At 39.7% G+C, this 23,146-nt stretch overlaps 1 protein-coding gene across 1 annotated transcript; it reads left to right on the top strand.

Moving 5' to 3' along the window:
• Positions 1–18,507: 18,507 nt before the first annotated feature.
• On the top strand, positions 18,508–22,263 carry LOC149411876 (uncharacterized). Its single transcript, XM_089646265.1, has one exon. It carries the CDS (start codon positions 18,508–18,510, stop codon positions 22,261–22,263), a length of 3,756 nt encoding a protein of 1,251 aa, XP_089502391.1.
• The last annotated feature ends 883 nt before the right edge of the window (positions 22,264–23,146 follow it).

The raw sequence follows: 23,146 nt of genomic DNA, 5'->3' as shown, positions 1-23,146 counted from the left end.
ATATTTACTTTGTGTTTAGGTATTTTTTGTAGAGAGAGTAATACATATGTTGTTTTTTGGGCATTAAGTGTGAGTAGGTTATTATCAAACCATGATTTTACGGAATTAATACATTCATTTGCAAGTTTGTTAACTAGTTCCCATGTTTGACCTTTTATTAATAATACAGTATCATCAGCATAAGAGATTAATTCATCTTTGATTTAACAATCAACAATTTTAAAATTTGTGATCTTCAAATACTGGATTTAATATTGACTTCATTTTGATTATTTAAACTACTCAGAATGTGAACAAGACTACAAACATAACCTTATATTACTCAGAAGAAACCTGACAAAAATATTTTGGTGTGAAGATAGGGGACCAGGATAAATCTTGGGCCCCGCATGAAGTTTGTTCAGGGTGTGTTGAAGGACTTAATGAATGTGGTCAAAAGGTAAAGTTAAATCTTTTCACTTGGTGTTCCCATGATCTGGAGAGAGTATTTAATGTAAATAAAATAGTTTATGACTTAAAATTAATTTAATTTTATATATTTTTTCTTTTGAACATTCCCTACAGAAGTAGAGTAAGGTGGATTTTGCTTATATTTTAATTTCCGCTTTGCGGAACATCCTTACATGGTAGGTCGAAATGGATGGCATTCTCGAATTCAGCATACTGAAATACATATAATTCACCCATTACCATTTAAACAAATACTCAAATATGTCAATTTGCAGACCTGTGTTATCGACATTAACGACATTATCGACATAGAAATAAAAATTAATAAAAATAAAATAATTTTGGTATTTACTCTACCACTTGTTTGATTTTTCTTACAATCAGTTCCAATTGTGAAAATGACACTCAAGTTTAAAGCAAATCCAAGTTATAAAAAACATGTGATGATGATTTCTGTTACACATAGTCACAATCAAGTTTGTAAGAGCTTTCATATTTTATTAACTGTTCGATAAATCTGTGTGTTGTGTTACATACAATTAACTATGAACACATCGTCCATTGTTCTTTACCTATCGGGAAATGCGGGTCCTCTGCTGACGGGAATGAAGTACAAAGACGCGGACAAAAGGGAGGTTGCTGTAGCGGGTGGTGAACAGTGAAGTGGGGGGGGGGGAGGAGTGCGCTCAGGTGGAAAATAAGATTGATCTGCCAGGAGAAGTGGATGAATTTGACATTTTTTTGCTACTCAATCGAAAAATAAGCAATTTTATGGGAAAGACACAAAGATAAAGGAAATTCAATGTTTTCCTAAAACTGATCCTTCTATATCGGTATTTTTCATAAATCTTCTCAGAAATAAGAACAACAACTTTAAATAACATTTTTACTTATAGTACATCTATTTTCAATATGATGTCACTAAAAACTATTTTGTTTTTGTTTTAACTGAGGATTGAACCCACCTCCCCAGGTCCTAGAGTCGACAACTCTATCAACCGAGACAAATCCCAATTGAATAAGACTGACTCTTATTACGTATATTTTTAATTTAACAACTGCTGTAAAGTCAATAAATTTCATAGAAATACGTGTAATATATCCGAGTGTATATGCGTGTATATTAACGAAAAGTTGATAAAATTCGTTGTCATCGATAACGAGTCTTTATGCTGAGTTTTAGCTCGATCTGATGTCGGGAAGTTGGTTAATTTTCTCTTTCAAGATGTATTTAAAAAATAACGATTTAATTACCCCTTCCAGCAGTCAAGTTCTTAAAATTACTCCAAAGTGACACTGATAAAGAAAGATATAATATAATTTTTTCGGGGATGGTTGTTGCTAAAAAAATGTTGCATAATGAAAATGTATTGCCTCTAGATTGTTTATTTTGAAATTTTAAGTGTTATTTCTTTTTTCCCCTGTGGTTTTCCCGTTCAAAGCAATCCGAAGAGAACAAATTAACAATAAAAGTTGTAATATTTAATCACTGAAGACAATTTAAGGCTGAGAAAACAGAAAAGATTCAAACTTATCTGGGAATTGAACCTAGAACTTTTTCCCTGCCGGCGATATGCTCTGACCGCTCGGGTAGTGCGACTTTGTCATCTTACATCATTTTTAACTGTATCATACTTTGACTCAGTATGAGTCATTTAACGTATTATCTGTTCGAGGAATATTATGGTTTAAAATTATATGTCAAAACTTAACGTCAGATTCAATATACAAAGAAAAAGTAGATCATGCATATGACACAAGATTCAATAGAAATTAAGGTATGTCCATTCCGAAAATTATACATAAATACGGACAGCAGACTTTTTCTTATCTTGTGCCTACCGTATTTAATAAGATTCCAATGGACATAAAAATTCAATCAAATTGCAGCACCGAATTGAAAAAAAAAAAAAATGGTTAATAGATCAAGCTTTTTTATACTGATATTGTTTATAATCTTATGCATATGTATATATATGAATATGAGTAAATTGCCTGACTGTCTTTATATTTTATTCTTTTGTATTGTAATAAGTTAAAAGTTATTCTATTGTTTCTTTTTTATATATGTCTCTGTTTTTTAGTTATTTAAGTTCTTATTTAAATTTTTCTGTATCTATTTTAAATATTTTATTTCTCGTTATTTGAATGCTTTAGTAATATATTAATATTGTTAAACTGACCTGCTGACACACCGCTTTGGCAGTTTAGCGGGTATAAATGATAATAAAAAAAAAACTGACAGCTACTAACGTTATCTTCATTTTCTATACGCATATTTTTGGCTGCTATCTTTAGGTATGATTACAAGATTCTACCCTAACTAAATGTAATTCAGAGAGTGTCGTGAATAAATATATACATTTTTATTTGAATTTGCGATTTCCATTGACTTTAAACAAGTCTAGGATGAATATTTTTACAGTGTACTAACTTAGTGAGTAAAATCTCAAATATAAATAAATATATATATATATATGTAATCATTAAAGATGATATTAAGAGGTCCTTGGTTCAATTCATAGATGTGACTGAATCTATTTATGTCTTTTCTATTAAAATTTTTTCGTTTGTGAACCGTTAATCGTCTTAACCGTCAACCATCTTTAATGGTTAAATAATAGCCGTGTTTAGTGACTAGATCTGAATAGCCAGGTACTTTCCCACCTTCCTCTTTCCCTTTCCCACTTACCTTCAGCCTCACAACATCCCCCAATTGGGGATGCCATAGTCTCACTGGCTCCAGACGGGAGCAGTTGGGACTCTTGTGAAGTATTCACTATAAAAAAATAAAAAAAATTGAATACAAGTTTTATCATAACACACGACAAAATAACAAGATAAAAATATATAAAACATGAGTCATTTTATGTACTTCAATTAGAACATTCGGAGTAGACGTTATACGTAAAAAGTACAATAACGAACATTAACTCAATCATAAAATTATTATATATAATATACCAACACTATTGCAAAACAAAATTTGGTAAATGGTGTGGCCTGCAAATAAATAAAACCCGTTTTTATTTTAACAAAAACATTTCGTACCTACTGCTTAATTTTTTTTTTATAATTTATTATTTCTCTTGATTCCGCTGGTACGTCCACCATTATTGATTAATGTACTAATTTTGCGTATACCCTAGATACTGAGGGTGTACCTCTTGGGGTACACGTACCGTTGGTTGGCAATCGCTGCGTTGAACTATCATGATTTGTGCTTCTTCACTTGGATATACACGAAATCCAGCTATTACACTAATTAAACCCGTTGAGCAGAACATCCGATCACAGTTGACGTGTGACAGTAGAATTTGAGTTCTCAGGTAAAACAGTAAGCATATGGAACATAATATATATTCGTTCGTCTTTCCACCCACTTTAGATCCAGGATACAGTTAACTTAATACTTTGGGATGCGAGTACGTAGAGCATTGATTAATTACGTTTAGTGATGCCAGGATTCATTGGGTAAGGTTTTTTCCAGGTTTAGACGGCGGATGCTTCTACCCATCAATGAAAGATACCCTTAAATCTCTTCAGCCGGAATTTTTCAACACATCGCTCTGCACCGCAGTGGTAAAGATGGATTCATACCATCCACTCCCGGACATACAGACATCCTAAATTCCTAATCAACCCTTCATATCCCTTTTTCTTTCTAAAACATCCTCTCTTTCCTTATTTTGATGTAGTAGGTACATGTGAATTTGGAAGAGTGAGATAGGTATGCGAGCATGAGATCACGTATGTGTGTGCACCAGTTTTAATAATCGGCTATTTTGATTCTTGGATACGAGTTACAGGTTTGGTGTATATTATTCATTTAAAAAAAATAATTTGAAATCATTGAGACTATGGCATTCCCATTTGTGATATGTTGTGAAGCTGAAAGTAATGGGGAGGGGAAGGAGATAAGTAAGAGGAATAAGGGAAGTACCTGAATATTCAAATCAACAAAAAACACGGCCAAAGCCATTTCATTCAACATTTCAATTCTGAATGGTGGTCTTACGCCACGGCGACACTGAGAGTACCTTCTACTCTGGAACTTGTCATTAATGTATAATATATTATTTTAAATGAGTAAATTGTGAAATAACACAAACAAATCAAATAAAATTTACCGTTCTTACAGCTTTTTCCTTAACCTACTCTCCAACTACGCTCAACATAGTTGTTGCGCCCTCGTAAGGCTTTACATTAACAAATTTGAAGAATGCGACTATCAACGCAACAGGCTGAAAATATTTCATTACTCAAATACCTTAAAAAACACTCAGCAAAAGATTTTAATCTAAACTATTATACTTATGTTAGGTTAGCATGAAAATAACTTTCCATGGTTTCAAAATATTAATTCCAGCAGAAGTGGCGTCTCCTGGAATTTTTAAATGCATCTAATTACCCCTGTACATTTTTTCCAGCGGGTGTGTTCTCGGGTATATTTACATGGAAACTTTTATGACCTAAGCATTTAATGTGTAATGAAAATTCCTTGAGAATTCACAAAGCCGCTTCTAGCAAAATGTTGTCGTTAAATTTCCATTTATATCGCACATTAAATTATGATTTCCATTGTGCTCTATGAGAGGGAGTAATTAGGTAGCCGCCCACCCCTTACTGCAACGGTAGAACCACCCCTTCAGTATTACAACATCTACATTTATTGTTCTTGTTTACTGCGCATTTCTTAGGTTGTATCTATTTATTAAATTATAGGGCGTTTCGTATTCAAATATACACACTTGAGAGTGTTTTATGAAAATGAAAGATCGAGATATTTCATTGTTTTAGTTAATTCATTTATAATGTCAAGACTTTTAAAATCTTTTCACTTTACTTTGCTTTTGTGGAAGTTTCAGATGTGGAGTCGTGTTCGCCAGAATACTTACTCGGTACTGCGGGGTCATTGATTCGGAGTAATGAAAGAAATCTCCAAGTTTAATAATTTATTAATCAGAAGGTTACGAATAACATTTTAGAGCAAAAATGATTTGCACGGATAACAACGTGTTGGTTATACGACGCTCAAGAACAGAATGGCGCTCGGGTCGCCGGCGTGTCCGTTCGGTGACTCGAGCGGCCGGTGTTGTCATTCTATAACGGGTGACCATCTTCTGAACAATCAGCAAAATATTGGGGTGCTTTCTTAGATCACGACACTTTTTTATATTAACCCCACATATGAGGAACTGAGTAAAATTTCCCTCAGGGCCTATGTCATCTTTTGGGATGCTGTATGCCAGGCCTTTTTTAAGGAAAGGAAGGAGAGGAACTTATGGGAACGTAAAAGGTATGAGGGTTGGGTAGGATTCTAGGGATCAGTTCGTTCAGGAGTGACGGACAAATGAATATATCCCTCCCACTGCGGCGCAAGGCGATGGGTCGAGAGACTAGTTGGAGAGGTCAAAGGTTCTTCCCAAACCAGCCTCTCCCGATCTGGCATGCCACGCAGCCGATGGGCAAGTACACCCTGAACACACCTCACCCGATAAACCCGGACACCTCTGCTAAATAACCATTAGGGGTTACCTATGACAGTGGTGTTGGTTATCCAATAAATGGTTCCCGGAGCAGGTTCCTCCTGATTTGTGTTATGACATTTGATTACTTTTTCAAGTTTTGTTTCTTACCGTTATTACTTTGTATAATTTTACAATCATTTGTTCAAATCTCATCTAAAACAAAAAAATAAGAGTTAAAATAGCCCAGAGCCGGTGGATCTATGACCCGTCTAAGGGATGCTGTAAGGCTGTTAGAAGAAGAAAAGAAAAATGAAAAGCAAAGAGGAAGCTTGGGAAGGTCACGAAATATTACTAAATCAATTTCAAGCAAGGTTTCGATACTTAATGATTCATTGCGGATTTACTGATATCTAGTACATTTCTCTTTGTAACGAGTTTAATAAATTAAGTACCCACTTAATACCTTATTTATATTTCTTTCAAAATTTTCCAACAATTTTCAAAAAATCTTATATTTATTTGTGATATTTTAAATAGGTACATGGTTATCTACGTTCTATCACAAAATGTATACACATGTATTGTTAAAAAAATTTCAATAAATCAATCACATATTTTTTTTATGTTTTCTTCTACATTTATTTCTTCAGTTGATTCTTCAAATATCTTTATCGCTCCAAAAATAAACGACTTTCGTCGTCCGGTTTTTTTCTGAAGGGGAGTCTTATTTTATTTATTTTTCTCGTCTCATGTGTGTGCTTGCGCGGCAGATAATTTTTTTCTTAGAAATTCAATTGATGTGAGGCCACTAATTATTTTGTAAATTAAAAATAAAGCCCTGAAGTAAATAATTTGTTTAAATGACTAGATATTTAACGCCTTCCAAACTTCCTTGATTTTCGTATATCTTTTTTTCTCGATTCTAGATTTATTTTGTTGGCGGATTTTATGGATATTTCATTTGTTTAATCAATCCATCGTTCGCTAAAAATAGAATACTGCTACAGAAATTAACGTGTGGTACATTGAGTGCGTTACTATTGAATTCTATTGCTATTTTAAATATCGGTGGTTATCAAAGTGGGGGTCGCGGAGGGACTCGCGGTGGTTGAGTTTTAAAAACTAATTTATCGAGCCTTAGCGCTGTGTTTGAGACATCCGTTCGAGGTCATGGTGATTATTAGTACAAATCATTTTTTCGCAAAAAATTCTCAAAATAAGATCGTATATTTATGGAAAAAATGTGCGGTCGCGTCAGGATAAAAAAGAGAAATGCTCACCATAGTTTAAAACCTTAACATGCTGGGGGTCGCATGGAGGTGATTTTTATTTTTTAATTAAAAGTGGGTCGCGTCTTTAAAAAGTTTGAAAACCACTGTTCTACGTTCTTTCGCTTATGTATGTGTTGTCTTATATGTATTTCTAATATTATAAAATCATCCACGACATTTGTGAAACTTCACTATTTTTAAGTAATTTTATTATTTGAAAGCATTAGTAAATAGACTAGCTCCCCAGTTAGACCCGAGAATATTTCTCTACTTGATGTGTAATTAAATTGGTTGATTAAGAATGTTAAGTAACATATTTAAAATTCGTACATTTGCTTTAAAATTTCATTAAAATAAGTGAAATAGCTCATACAAAAACATTAATTTATATCTGCCGACCCCCGCATTAGAACCTGTGACCTCTTGCAACCCGGAGCAAAGTAATTTACCTCTTTACCGCTGAAGATCGTTGAATGAATATGTAGGGAATTTTATTATTTGTAGGTACGTTAAAATCCCTTCCAATTCCCACTAGACTTCCACTCACATCTGCCTAACTGCTCACAGCGGACTGACTGCATTGCACTGAATGTGTAAGTATTGGGACCGGTCGCGGTGAAATGTTCATGCATACTTGCTCTGCATTCTATATACTCGGTGGGTAGAGACAGAACTGTAGCACTATAAAGGTTTCTTTAATTTTATAATACAGGGCTGGGTATTGAAATGAAAATATAACTAAAAATGTTTATAATTTGATCAGCTCAGCTGTGGCCTTGGGCCAACGAGGCGTCTGGAGCGAGTAAAATTTGACATCCCTTGTCAAAACCAGTAGACGTCTAGTAGATCCTAGTTTTGATCGACAATTAACAGTGACGGACGTTTAAACATCTCAACCTTAATGAATTACTTTAAAAAGTATACAGTAACAGATTAGTTAAACGAAATATATTATTTTGACATTCATAAGAAATAAAAAACAGTATATATAATAATGTTACTCCTAAAATACATTATGTTTAATATAAAATGAAACGGATGGAAGGAACACCACCGGAACAATTAAATACATCTTTACAAACATTAATTCATCATTTTTATTATAATTAGAAGGGTTCTTTTCTGTAGCTAAACCGAACGGATCGTATTTGACCCTCAGAACCCTTCCCAGCTGTGGGGGTCCACAATAAAATACTGTGACCTTTCCTTTCCTCTGGTCCCGAATTTGTTTGAAAACCTTGTCCCAGTTTGGTTTTCCAACGTTTGTCCGAGTCTTCAATCCTGTTTTAAGATGGCGATTTATTTTAAATTTTTTAATGTTTTTTATATTTTTTATTGTTATGTAACTGTGAGTTACATTTTATAAACTATTAGATTTGATGGCATTCTTGTTCAAGTTTAATTTTCTTCATGTAATTATTGTAAATTACTTGTATTCACTTGTGAATTACGTATCACCAACCTGTTTTATTATTTTTATGCCATCTGCACTTTTAAAACAGGTTTATTTATTTTTCTCTTTTCTTATATTATGTACATCTAAATTCAAAATTATGTGTACCTTGTGTTATGTTTATTTTTTATATTATTGGTTATTTATTTTAGTGTTGTTTAAAAAAAAAAACTTATGTTGGCACTGTATTATGCAGTAAATTATGTAAAAATTTAGAAAAAGAGTGATGTTTTGCCTTACAATAGAGTCACAATACTTACTATGGTCTGTACATAATATTTATTTTGCTTTTGTTCATAAGAGTTTTGCATAAAATATTAAAATATTAGGTATGTAAGTTTTCTTTTCAAAAAGTGTTAAGTTGAATCATTTTTTCGATTTGTCGTTAATACAGCGCCATTCAGTCGGGAGATTATTGTAATTTTGTATGGCTTGGTAAATATAACGGTTTTACGTTTGAGTTGTTTTAAAATTAGGTGTTATAAATTGGTTTCCATTTCTCAAAAGTTTCTTTGAGATTCTTTTCTTTACACGTTTAAAATCTGTTTTTTTTTTATTTTTGCGTAGCGCCGTTTTTTGTGAAAAATAATATCAACAGACATGTGTTAGGACTGTTACGAGTTTAGTATTATCAGCGCCTTGGCGCCTTGACAATTCGGCGCCTGCAGCGGATTGCCCTAATTGCGCCTGCGTAAGGCTAGCCCTAAGTGTGATAAGTGAACCTAGATAAAAAAGTATTTTAATATTACCTATGGTATGACGTCAAAAGACAGTATGATAATACATTCGAAAAGTGATATAGCTAATATACGAATTCATCATCAATCAAAGTTTCATCAGTTAAATTTTTACGTATTATTGAAGTGAAACTTCTTTAGGCGCGTAATGGATTTTCGGGGACGGAGTAAAACCGAGTCAGGATCGACACGAAAATGCGGGTACCCCCACCACCGCTCACCGTTCACTGTCCCTCTCTCACCATATGCGCTTGTTGAGGTGGGGGAGCCGCTCACGAACGTTCTCTCTCTTCTCTTCTTTCCTCTCTCTCAGACACCAGCGAACTGCGCCACGCCAAGCATCAGCTGCTTGGTTAGTATACTGCGTCGTGAGTGTAATACGAGTGAAATACGTAATTGATTGTGGTTCATACGGTTTGGTACAGAATTTCAGTGTTAAAAATGAGTAGTGACGAGATAGAGGTGATGAACACATCATTGTCATTGTAATTTCTTTGTAATTTTTAATTGTAATATTGTTATTTATGTAATATTGTATACTTGTGAATAAATTGAAAATTTTTGGAACTATACATTAATCGAACGTCATTCATCTATAAGAAAATATTAGAAAAAGCAAATCCATGCTTCGTCGTTGAATTATTTAACCTCTAATTTTCAAACTAACCTAAGAGAGAAAATAGAGATGATGAAATGAAAATAGAGAGAGAGGAATACTAGAAGTTTCACTTCTGTCTTGCGTAGGCTTGACACACCCACTTTTTTTTTTATCACATTGTACAGTCGAGGGCACTCTCCACTGTCCTCTAGTTTAAAGAAGCAGATTTATTTATATTTTTATTTGAACACCGCACTAGTCCAAACTGTTCAAAAACTGAGAACTGAGCCAGGGAGATTATGGCATTTCCAATGGGCGTACGTTGCGATGCTGAAGGTAGAGGAGATTGGAAGTAGATGGAGGATAAGTACATGGCTCTTATTCATGGTCACCACTCACGGCAATACTGAATGGCGTCCTTTCAACAGTGCCATACTGAAAGTATTTACTGTAGTTATCGAAACTCTGGCTAAAGCAGGAAGAAGCGCAACACGATATAATAACCCAAAAATAATCACGATTATTACCAAGTTTATATTTATTTACGACCTTGGCACATTTATATTAAATCGGTCTTAATTACAATAGAGCATTTAAATTTACGTAAAAATAATGAAAATAAAATTGATTAATTCTCACTTCAATGAATGTGATGTATATAATGCTCTATAGCAAACAAAATAATATAATATTATTAAAAATAAGAACCAATATAAAGAAAAACGAATAAAAGCAGGTATAGGATACCTACCATTGTAAAGTAAGACAAAATACTAGAAAAACATTAATAATAATAAGTGTTTTGCTATCTTCTTTTTTCAACAAATAGATACAATGATATCCTCACTGGGATCTCCGTGCTGAGGATTTCATTTACCCATATTTAAATTTAGTATAAAGCAATTATAAGTCTATTGAATAGTATTTTTTCTGAAATAACTAAACATATTTTGAATGGTGTTTTTTTTTTAGTTGAGAGGTTTTAGTTTCAGTTTGTATTTGGTGTCAGTATATTATCTATTTCTAATCTCTATATGTTTTGATTCCATCTTTTTAATTGAGATTTAAATTTTAAAATATTGTTGTAAATTTTGAACGAGATTGGGATTTCATTGTAGAGTTTAGTACCATAATATAGGAAGCTTTTTTGCCAAAATGTTGTATTTGTAGTTGATTATTGAATATGTTTTTGATAATAATATGTGTTTTAGTTGCTATTTCTCGTATTCAGTATTTATCAATGTAAAGTGAATGTTAATTGACATGATGCTAGCTAGGTTAGTTGAAGATTTCGTCAGTGCTAGTTCTTACAGGGACTTTCATAGTAATTTTCATTATGGCTTTTTGGGTTCTAATGTGTGATTTTAGGATATTGTCATTTGCTCTGCCCCATCCGATAATACCGTATTTTTATTAAATGATCAATTTTATTGACAGAAAATGAGCTTTATTAAATGAATATATTTAATCGACTTTTTGGCATCCCTGATGCAAGCAACTTTCTGTAGGTCGAAAGATGATGGCCTCAGTAGAGATGATTGAGATCTTTCCCACCTGCATCCCCCTCTCTACCACGAGACGCTCATTGAAATAAAGATCAAATAAATGTCTGCCGCATTTCTTACGAGTGTATCTTTCACGGTGCCTTTAACGACTTCTCAGGAGATAAAGTACGCCTTTACAGCCGCCAAGTTATTACGTTCCAAGAAGTGAAATCATATTTTTATAATTTATTTCAACTTTAAAAATAAAACAGGAATGTTTCCAGCTAGAAATGATTAGCATTAACCTTTACTTACACAAGTTTTCATATTAAAATGTTCATAGAAAGCAATATTTTTGTTGTTATATTTTCGGAATAACTTGATGTGTAATACACAATAATTCCAGTGGAACAGAAATCAAAAATTAAATTAGCATTTAAAGTTATATACATAGAAGTCACTTAGAACCCTTGCAGAAAAATAGTATTATGGTAACCTTAAATGTAACTATTACGAAGTTATGTTATTATAATATTACTGCATGCAAAGGTACAAGCAAGTATATAAATGACTCAGTCCTGATATTATTGTTAAAATTAAAAAGAATTTTCAATCGAGTAGTTCTAGTCTATATGTTGAAGGTGATTAAGGTCAGTAAAATAGGGCTGTCTATAATTCCAGTAATAATTTTAAAAAAAGTCAAGTCGGAAACAAGTCTTCTATTTGAGGGTTGTAATAATTTTAATGATTAAATTATTGTTTCCATTGGTAGACCGAGTTTGTATTTTAGAGATATGTTAATTTTTTCAATGGAATCAGAATGTGTTTTAAAATAATTCTTTTATAATATAGTATGAATTTATATAACCTTGATCAAGGCTTAGTCTGAGCCAAAACAGATCGGTTTATAAGATATATTTTTATTCAAATGATTTCAGATTTAACAGACACCTGCTTTCTTCAACCTTTAATATCTCAGTGAGCTTAGACAATACCAGTTTTTTTATTTAGCTGTAAATAATAAAAATGTTGTCAACTAATGTATGAATTGTATTTATAAATTGTATTATGTCACGAAGTAAGTAAAATAATTATTTTCGTACGTGACCATTAAAAAATTATAGAAACCTAAGAGGAATGAGAGAGATTTTTTATTTAATCAAGGCCACTATTTAACGGATGCATGAATTTATTTTTTTTCTGGTTAGGTTATTGTTAGGAAATAAAATGATGCCAAAGAGACCAACACATGAAAATCCGTTAAATTCTATCGGTTAAATATACATCAGAAGAAAAATAATGCAAACTTAAGATCCAAAATGCATTGAAATATATGGTTCATTCTACAGAATGGTACAATTATTTCTAAAGAATAAATAATATTAATAAAATAAGTTTAAAGATGTTTAAATTGTTACAGTATAATTGTGAGTTATTATTATCTGAATAAAATGAACGTCGGAGCCTTGTGTCTCTTAATGAACATAAGTCTATTTTTTTCTCAAAAGCCTTGTAATGTTTCATTCGGATGTAATAATACAATGAAGTTACTTACGTTTTCTTCCGTTCTGTTTTCATCAAAGTCAAAATAAAAGCACTCGAATTTACTTCAATGAACATCAAAGGGGATGATATCATAATTATATTTAACAACCCCGTTGCGTCGCGTAGTACGTAGGGGAGGATTGTGATATATATACAATATGACGAACGTTTGTATGAATAAGTTAACATTTTATTCACTCACCTCGGGTTTCTCTGCCAATTGAATGAATTTTGTGAAATTGATGGTTTGTAATAATCTTAGTAATTTTTTGCATAGTTAATACAGAAGTGGACGTTTAAACTTTACATTGTAGTTCTATAAATAAGTATATTTTATGTATGGAACCGTACAAAGGTCTCAACTGCTCCCAAGCGTCTGAAGCCAGTGAGACTAGCCATCATTAATTGGGGTATGCTGTGAGACTAAAGGTAGTGGAAGGGGTAAGAAGATGAGGAAGAAGATGACTGGGAAGTATCTGGCTATTCATATCCAGTCACAAAAGCCATTTCAAGCAAAGTTTCAATTCTTCATGGTGGTTTTACATCAGAGCGATCCTGATAGTATCTTCCACTCCTGAACGTGGCGCAAATATACTATACTATTATTTTATATGAGATAATTTTATTTTATTTATTTATTTAACGCCCAGAGGGCTTTTACATGTAGGTGGTACAATTTTAATAACAGTTTTTAAACAAAAAAATTACATTAAAAAATAATATATGCAAGAAACAGAATTAAAAATAACAAGAACATAAATTAAAAAATACAACGATTTGACTGGTTTACAAAAATATTACTTCCATTTAGGAATAGTGTTTAAAATAAGTCTTTTACGTAATCCACAAAATTCGCAAAGTTAATATTAAATATATCGACATCACCTAAGTATTGGTTTCCCATAGTGTGAAACCGTTGTATTGGGGAGTTCGCAATGTAATTGCGCTTATGTGTGTTGCAGTGGAATAGTGTATTTTTTCGTGTTGTTATTGTAGGTATTCGTAAGTTTATGAGTTGCAGAAGTTCGTAACAGTCGAATTTAGAGTTTAGAATCTTGAATAAAAAAGTTAAGTCGTTTATTTTACGCCTGTCTTCCAATGTGTGTATTTTTAGAGTGTTTAATAAGAAATGATATTGTAAGTCTTCAAGTGGGATATTTAATTTAATATTAACTGTCCAATATCACACTTTAATTAAATATAATTTTCTTGCCATACCGGGATTTGATCCTGCGACCTCCAGCGTGCTAGTCGAGAACCTTACTCCTCGACCACGGAGGCCGTCATAATATTAAAAAAGTAGTTTTAACACTCTATGTATTTATTGCTTTTGTGTTTAATTCGTATAACTCTTTTTTTTAAAGTTTATTTTCAAAATTTCAAAATATTATCATTTAGTTCTGCAAGTATTTTATGATTTTTGTTATTGTAACAGCTGTTTCTGCTGAACTATAACAATGATATATACTGTGAATGTGGATGTAGTGCCGTAGCCACAATGCTAACTAAAAAGAGAAATCGGCTGAAGTTACTGAACGCGGCGACTTACGGCTGTTTTTAAGTGAATTCGATTTTGATATTAACAAATTTGACGAAATGCATCAGATTCATTCTTCACATTAGATTGGTTTAATTTTGAAGCCGTCTTTTAATATTATTAAAATGACTTCGAAAGTATGATGAAGTATGAGTTTTATTTACTCACTTTGAACCATTTTTTGATCTCAGAAAAGGGATATGGGTCACACCCCCTCTATTCTATCTATGTAATAGGATGTGGGTCACACCCTATCTATCCTATCCATATAACAGGATATGGGTCACACCCTATCTATAAAATAGAATATGTATATCGGACGCTTGTTCATTATAATTTAAGAATGACTTTATATTGTTTTTGTTTACATCTTTCGCTACTATTTACTACGATAAGAAATAAATAAATATTGTTTGCGTATAATGTTAATCCGTGGATGTGACATTAATAAACTATTTTGAAATTGTCCACATTCACGGAACTCTGCATTGTGTACCTAGCTTTAAGATTGTCAAATTCCTGGAAATGTAAAAAATGTAACTTGTAAAAAATAAACAATAAACAATTGGCCGGCGGGTAGCAAATTAGAAAGTGTGGGGTCCAAGGCTGGCTGGTACGCTCCAACGGCTTTAGAAATCCGACCAATGAGAAGCCATAAACGGGCCGCCGAACCGTGGCCGACCTTTTTTTTATATGCCGTTGTCGAGTCGGAACTTTGACAAAAAGCACCAATTTTAAATTTTAAATTCTCTTTCTCCATTGGATCACCCTCGCCTCGGACCTCCGCATCTACGAGCTACCTGCCGCTGCCCCTTTCTGCCAAGTTCTGAGAATTTTATTGGCCTTTCTCCTTCAACTGAAGAATCCTACATCGACAAGATTCCGGCGGGCACCACGTGGCTTAAGAAGCTGACATACTTAACTGCCTTTTTAAAGGCAATCTTTCATTTATTTGCATTTGCACAAAGTCGTATATATACCAGAAACGTCCTTTTCAGGACGAGGTTCAATTGATTTGCATTTTGCACAAAGTCGGGTATATTCCAGAAACGTCCTTTTCAGGACGAAAGTCAATTGATTGGCATTTACAAAGTCGTTTGAGTCGTGTAACTAACCCCTATTTTTTCAGTCTGTATGCACACGACATTTAGTCGGGTACATAATTGGTCCTTCGTAACCGGGTTCACACGCCTTCACGCCTTCTGGTAACCGGATTCAACACGCCTTCACGCCTTCTGGTTACCGGATTCAACACGCCTTCACGCCTTCTGGTAACCGGATTCAACACGCCTTCAGGTCCACACGCCTTCAGGTCATCAGGTCCACACGCCCACACGCCTTCAGGTCATCAGGTCCACACGCCTACACGCCTTCAGGCCTTCAGGTCCACACGCCTACACGCCTTCAGGTCATCAGGTCAACACGCCTACACGCCTTCAGGTCATCAGGTCCACACGCCTACACGCCTACACGCCTTCAGGTCCACACGCCTTCAGGTCATCAGGTCCACACGCCTACACGCCTACACGCCTTCAGGCCTTCAGGTCCACACGCCTACACGCCTTCAGGTCATCAGGTCAACACGCCTACACGCCTTCAGGTCGTCAGGTCCACACGCCTACACGCCTTCAGGTCATCAGGTCCACACGCCTACACGCCTTCAGGTCATCACGCCTTCACGCCTTCTTGAAGGATGTCACCTACTCTACGCAGCGGGCGCGGCGTTTCGAGCTCCTCAGAGACATCCCAGCCCGCCCCCGCTGTCCCCGCTGCTCCAGATGGGCCTTCGCCACCTTTAGACTTGGGCCCACTTACCTCGGGCTCTTCTGAGCACACTGTCTCCAACCGAGGTCTCGATGTTGCCGCGCCCGCGGTCCCGGCCCTTTTTGCCACGGGCCCCGCTGTCCCGGCCCCCCTTGCCACGGGCCCCGCTATCCCGGCCCCCCTGGCCCCGAGCCACGCATCTATCTGCTCCGATGATGTCGCTTCGCCTGGGCTTACGTCAACCGATGACACCGTCCAGAAGTTACGTCGAGAAATGCGTGCCATGCAACAACAGCACGCCCAGCAGATCGCAGACCTGCTGGCGGCCCTGAGGCCTGTGCAACCAACCACCGCGCCGGTGATCGTCCCGGCCACGGTGTCCTACGGAGTAACCACGCCGGTGATCGTCCCGGCTGCGGCGTCTCATGAAATAACTACGCCGGTGAACATCTCGGCCCCTACCCCGGCATTCGTCGGAATGCAGCCGGTAGCTTGTGTCGGCCACACGGTATCGAAGCCTACCGTAGTCGAGCGACTCGTGTCTCACGGGGGTACAATGCCAGCCTACAACTCGGCCCCAATCATTACGCCCGTTTACGGCTATACCGACGGCATGCAGCCGGCACCTGAAGTCGGCCACACGGTATTGCAGCCTGCCATAGTTGAACGACCTGTATCTAACATCGGTCACCCACAGCAAGCGCCTCTACTATATGCGCCGGGCCCTGATCTACAAACACACCTTGCCGCATCGTACAATGAGCCGCGGTCTGTCAACCTGCAGAATGGGCAGCCCGCCAGTCTGTCCCATGCGGATATACCTACTCAGCCAGGGTATAATGTGCACCTCAATCGGCAGCTCCATCCTGGTTACCAGCATCAAACCTCCTCCAGCCAGGAGTTCTCACCAATATTTCCACCACCACCTACTGCCGATGAGACTTCTAGACACACAAGTGAGTGGGCACACCAAGGCGCGGACTCCGTGGCGCAACTTGCTTCTGCAATTACAAATGCAATTCGCGCCTCGCGATCCGAGGATAGCCCCCGTCCCTCCGTAGAGGATGACATAAGAATGGCTGCCCTAATAGCCAGGCAATCTACCGCCAAGGACCTACCTTCCTTCTCGGGGGACCCGCTCGAGTGGCCTACGTGGATGGCCCAATATTCACAATCCACGGCCACCTGCAAGATGACTTCGAGCGAGAATCTCATTCGGTTGCAGCGTGCACTGAAGGGCAAAGCCCGAGAGGCCGTCGGCCCCCTGCTGATGGATCCAACGCAAGTCCCCGAGATAATTGCCGTCCTTGAGCAGCGATACGGCGGCTCGGGTTCAATTGCTGCCTTGATGCTGGAGAAGGTGAAAAAACTGCCGCATCTCACCGCCGAAGCATCACTTGAAGACCCGGCAGATTTTTCTGGAACAATCCAGAACCTCGTGGCGTCGTTGCGAATCTTGCGGACCGACGGGTACCTCACTAATCCTGCCTTGCTGTCTGACGTCACATCTAAAATGCCGTGCACGTTGCGACTAGCCTGGTTGGCGGAAGTGCGCGGACAAACAGTTCCCGCCACCATAACTCAGTTCGCGGCATTTTTGAAAAGTTTTGCAAACGCTATCCCCTTAAGCGGAATGGTTGACCCCACACGGTCTGCACGTGCCCCGCGCCGCGAACAAGTTCATGCAAATGTGCCCGCTAACTCAAGAGTGAACAATAAAAACAAAAACAATAGTGAAAACATTAATTGTGCGCAGTGTGGCGGGAACCATAAAACTCGTGAGTGCCCGGCATTCTTTGCGAAATCAGTTGATCTCCGCTGGGAAACAGTGCGCGCGAGTTCTTTGTGTCGCAAGTGCCTAGAAAAACACTATACCCGCGAGTGCACCTCTAAAGTGTGGTGTGGAGTAGGAGGCTGCCGCGCCCCCCACCACAGGCTGCTACACAACCCCGCGCCCGCTTCCGCGCCAGTGAATACCGTCGTGAGTGGTGCCGTCAATCTATGACGCCAGAGTACGGATTGCCGTGTACTACTGAAGATCGTGCCAGTAGTACTGAGCACTTCGTATGAAAATGAAGCTTCAGTGTTCGCGCTTCTTGACGAAGGCTCCACGGTAACCCTCATTGATGCTGACACTGCGTCACAAATTGGCGCGAGTGGCCCAGTCCAGGGGCTAAAAATTCATGGAGCAAAGGGAATGTGCACATCTGACTTGCACTCCCGCCGGGTGAAAATAACCATAAGAGGTGCAGGTAGCAGTGATGAGTATCATATTACGGCTCACACAGTGACTGACCTCAGTCTACCGGAGCAGCGTGTCCCAGGAAGACGCGTCACCCCTCGGATACTGATCGGGCAAGACAATGCTCATTTGATAGTATCAAGAGACGTGCGGGAAGATTTCGGCACCACGCGAATAGTGTCGCGGACCGCACTAGGGTGGATTGCCCACGGTGGTACCGATCCTGGCAGCGACGGCCCAGCTACCACCCTGGCCCTGCAGATGGAGACAGCCGCAGACATCCGCCTGAGAGAGTTGGTGAAATCCAACTTTGCCGTCGACTCTCTCGGCGTAACATCTGCGGCCAGAGTCAATGCGAGTGAACTCAAAGCCACAGCCCTGATGGAAAAGACCACCCGTCCTCTACCAAACGGCAGGTGGGAAACCGGGCTATTATGGCGAAACCCGGAAGTCACGTTGCCCGACAATTACCACTGTGCCCTGAAACGTTTACAGTCCCTCGAGAGAAAACTGGCAGCAGATGCAAGCCTAGCAGCGGCCTATACTGACAAAATGGGTCAGCTGGTAGCTAAAGGTTACGCCAGGAAACTGTCTGATCGCGAGATATCAACACCTGCCCCTCGGAAGTGGTATCTCCCACATTTTGCGGTGCTCAATCCAAACAAACCCGGAAAGATTAGAATAGTCTTTGATGCTGCCAGTCGATGCCGAGGGACTTCGCTAAATGACCAGCTGCTCACCGGTCCTGACCTGCTGTCTTCTCTTCTTGGGAACATCCTTCGCTTTAGAGAAGGGACTATTGCCATAGCAGCCGATATTCAGGAGATGTTCCTGCGCATCAAGATAAGGAGGGATGATCTGCAGTCACAACTGTACCTGTGGAAGTCACCAACATGTCGCGAACCTGACACATACCAGTTGACATCAATGATGTTCGGGGCCACATGCTCGCCGAGTAGCGCCCAGTACGTACGAGACAGGGTTGCCGGGGAATACGAACACGAGTACCCGGCCGCCGCGGCAGCCGTTCGTTCCAAATTTTATATGGACGACTATTTGGATGCGGTAGATACTGCTAGCGAGGCTGCCGCACTAGTACAAAGCGTGAGTGCCCTTCTTGCAAAGGGAGGGTTCCACTTGACGAACTGGGCCTCTAACAGTCCGGAAGCCATAGTTGACATTCCTTCCGGAGACCGGGCGAGCTCCACAGTTCATATCAGCAGCGGGGACAAAGAGATGGAGCGAGTACTAGGGCTAGTGTGGGACCCATCCACTGACTGCTTCCTTTACTCTTTTCAAAATGCAGTCAGCCCCGAAGAAGCTGTACGGCCCACCAAGAGGCAGCTTCTCTCCATCGTAATGAAGATCTTCGACCCGGTAGGATTCGTCGCGTGCCTCACAATACGGTCAAAGATCTTGCTACAAGCTGTGTGGCGGTCGAGTGTTGGATGGGACGACTTGATCACCCTTGAGCACGCCGAGAGATGGAGAGATTGGCTAAGCTTGCTTCACGAGAGCAGCGTTTCAGTACCGAGGCGCTCCCTCCGGCACAAGCAGAGCAGCGTCACGTTACACCTATTCTGCGATGCGTCCGAACAAGCTTGCTGCACCGTCGCATACTACACAGAAGACGTGCAGGGAGTTTTACACGCGACATTCCTAGCCAGCAAGTGTAAAGTGGCTCCACTCAAGCCCCTCTCCATTCCCCGTCTTGAGTTGCAAGCCGCACTCATGGCGGCTAGATTAGCCAAGACCATCTTAAAAGAAAGCCAGGCTTTAATAAACCGGACTATCTTCTGGACAGACTCTTCAACCGTTCTGTGCTGGTTACGTACTGATCCACGCGCCTACTCTGCATTCGTGGCAAACAGATTGGGTGAAATAGATGAGATGACCAGCATACCTAACTGGAGGTGGGTGCCGACGAAGTTGAACCCCGCCGACATCGGAACACGTGACTCTGAAGTGCCTGATCTATCACCAAAAGGAAGATGGTTTTGCGGCCCTGCATTTCTTACTGCACCTGAAAGCGAGTGGCCAAAGGAGCGATCTCCCACCAAGAAACCCGACAACGACGTATTGGAGGTCAGGCCCCATTATGTAGGCCTAATAACCACTACAGGAGAGGCGTTCCCCTTAATCGAACGGTTCTCATCTTGGAACCGGCTAATTCGATCTACAGCATGGATACTCCGTTTTGTCAGGCGGTGCCGATTGGGGTCTCACAAACCCGCCGAGGGCACATTACGAGCAGAGGAACTGAAAGAAGCAGAGATCAGATGGGTCAGGAAATCCCAGGAAGACGCCTTCGCAGCTGATCTGCATACCATACGACATGGAAAGGCGCTACCTGCTGGCAGTCGTCTTAATTCCTTGACCCCCTTCCTCGGCCCAGATGATGTCTTGCGGATGAGTTCCCGATTACGAGCCCTGACAAAGACCACGAGCGTGGCCAAGACCCCCATCATATTGGATGGCAACGACCCGTACGCTCGGCTGCTGGTACGCCACTACCATGAGAAGGGAGACCACCCTAGCACCGAGAAGACAGTGGCGGAGATGCGCTGCAGTTTTTTCATTCTACGGCTCCGCACTATCAGCCGGAAAATAACACACGACTGCCCCACTTGCCGCATACGAAGAAGCAAGCCCTCTCCACCATTAATGGGGGCGCTACCATCTTACCGCCTGTTACATCATGTGCGTCCCTTTACTCACTGTGGGCTGGACTACTTCGGGCCAATGGAGGTCACAGTTGGCAGACACCGGGAGAAGCGCTATGGGGCAATTTTTACCTGCCTTTCCACCCGCGCTATTCACCTGGAACTTGCTGTTACGTTGACTGCCGACTCTGCCATTATGGCCTTGCAAAGAATGACCGCCCGAAGAGGTCAGCCCGAAGTTCTGTACTCGGACAACGGAACGAATTTCCATGGAGCAGACGCTGAGATCAGGGAAGCCTTGGATTCACTAAAACAAGATTCTAGAATTATGGACGCCATAGCTACCAAAGGCATTGAGTGGCGTTTCATACCGCCACTCAGTCCCCACATGGGGGGAGCCTGGGAAAGACTAGTACGGTCGGTGAAACGGGCCTTGAAAGCTACCTTAAAGGAAAGGGCGCCGAGGGAAGAGACCCTGCGGACAGCACTGGCAGAAGCTGAGTTTGTTGTCAACAACCGACCACTGACTCACGTCTCTGTTGACCCACGAGATGAAGAGCCCTTGACACTAAACCACTTCCTTCTGGGGTCAGCCGGAAAGCGCCCCCATTTGTCCCTGTATGACAAAAAAGAAGAAGAGGTATGTCTCCGCCGCCAATGGCGTATCGGGCAACAACTTGCAGATATGTTTTGGAGGCGCTGGCTCCGAGAGTACATCCCCACTATGGGCGCCCGACAGAAGTGGCACCACCCAGCCGAGCCCATCAAAAAGGATGACCTTGTGGTGATCATGGATCCTGCGCTACCCCGGAATAGTTGGCCGCGCGGCCGAGTCATCGATGCAAAACCCGCCGCTGATGGTCAAGTGAGGACCGCCCGCATTCAAACAGCTTCCGGGATATATGTGCGGCCAGCCGTTAAGATCGCCGTACTGCTGCCAGCCCCAAAATCCACCACTCCAGAACAATCTACAACACGGCCCGTCCAACTGCGAACCAGGGGTACCGGGCGTCCAGATCGTCGAAACACTTCACGTCCTCCCAAATAGCTTGGCGCAGAGGGCTGCACCGGGGGGAGTATATCGGACGCTTGTTCATTATAATTTAAGAATGACTTTATATTGTTTTTGTTTACATCTTTCGCTACTATTTACTACGATAAGAAATAAATAAATATTGTTTGCGTATAATGTTAATCCGTGGATGTGACATTAATAAACTATTTTGAAATTGTCCACATTCACGGAACTCTGCATTGTGTACCTAGCTTTAAGATTGTCAAATTCCTGGAAATGTAAAAAATGTAACTTGTAAAAAATAAACAATAAACAATTGGCCGGCGGGTAGCAAATTAGAAAGTGTGGGGTCCAAGGCTGGCTGGTACGCTCCAACGGCTTTAGAAATCCGACCAATGAGAAGCCATAAACGGGCCGCCGAACCGTGGCCGACCTTTTTTTTATGTGCCGTTGTCGAGTCGGAACTTTGACAAAAAGCACCAATTTTAAATTTTAAATTCTCTTTCTCCATTGGATCACCCTCGCCTCGGACCTCCGCATCTACGAGCTACCTGCCGCTGCCCCTTTCTGCCAAGTTCTGAGAATTTTATTGGCCTTTCTCCTTCAACTGAAGAATCCTACATCGACAAGATTCCGGCGGGCACCACGTGGCTTAAGAAGCTGACATACTTAACTGCCTTTTTAAAGGCAATCTTTCATTTATTTGCATTTGCACAAAGTCGTATATATACCAGAAACGTCCTTTTCAGGACGAGGTTCAATTGATTTGCATTTTGCACAAAGTTGGGTATATTCCAGAAACGTCCTTTTCAGGACGAAAGTCAATTGATTGGCATTTACAAAGTCGTTTGAGTCGTGTAACTAACCCCTATTTTTTCAGTCTGTATGCACACGACATTTAGTCGGGTACAATATG

This window comes from Hesperophylax consimilis, chromosome 24, assembly GCF_061612785.1.
Source record: "Hesperophylax consimilis isolate HC1 chromosome 24, BYU_Hcon_1.0, whole genome shotgun sequence".
Taxonomy (NCBI): Eukaryota; Metazoa; Arthropoda; class Insecta; order Trichoptera; family Limnephilidae; genus Hesperophylax; species Hesperophylax consimilis.
Note: the sequence above shows the minus strand (reverse complement) of the source record. Positions and strands in the feature narration are given on the sequence as shown.

Excerpts from the sequence above, each read along its gene's own strand:
- LOC149411876 (XM_089646265.1), top strand. The coding sequence starts at position 18,508 with ATGTGCACATCTGACTTGCACTCCCGCCGGGTGAAAATAACCATAAGA.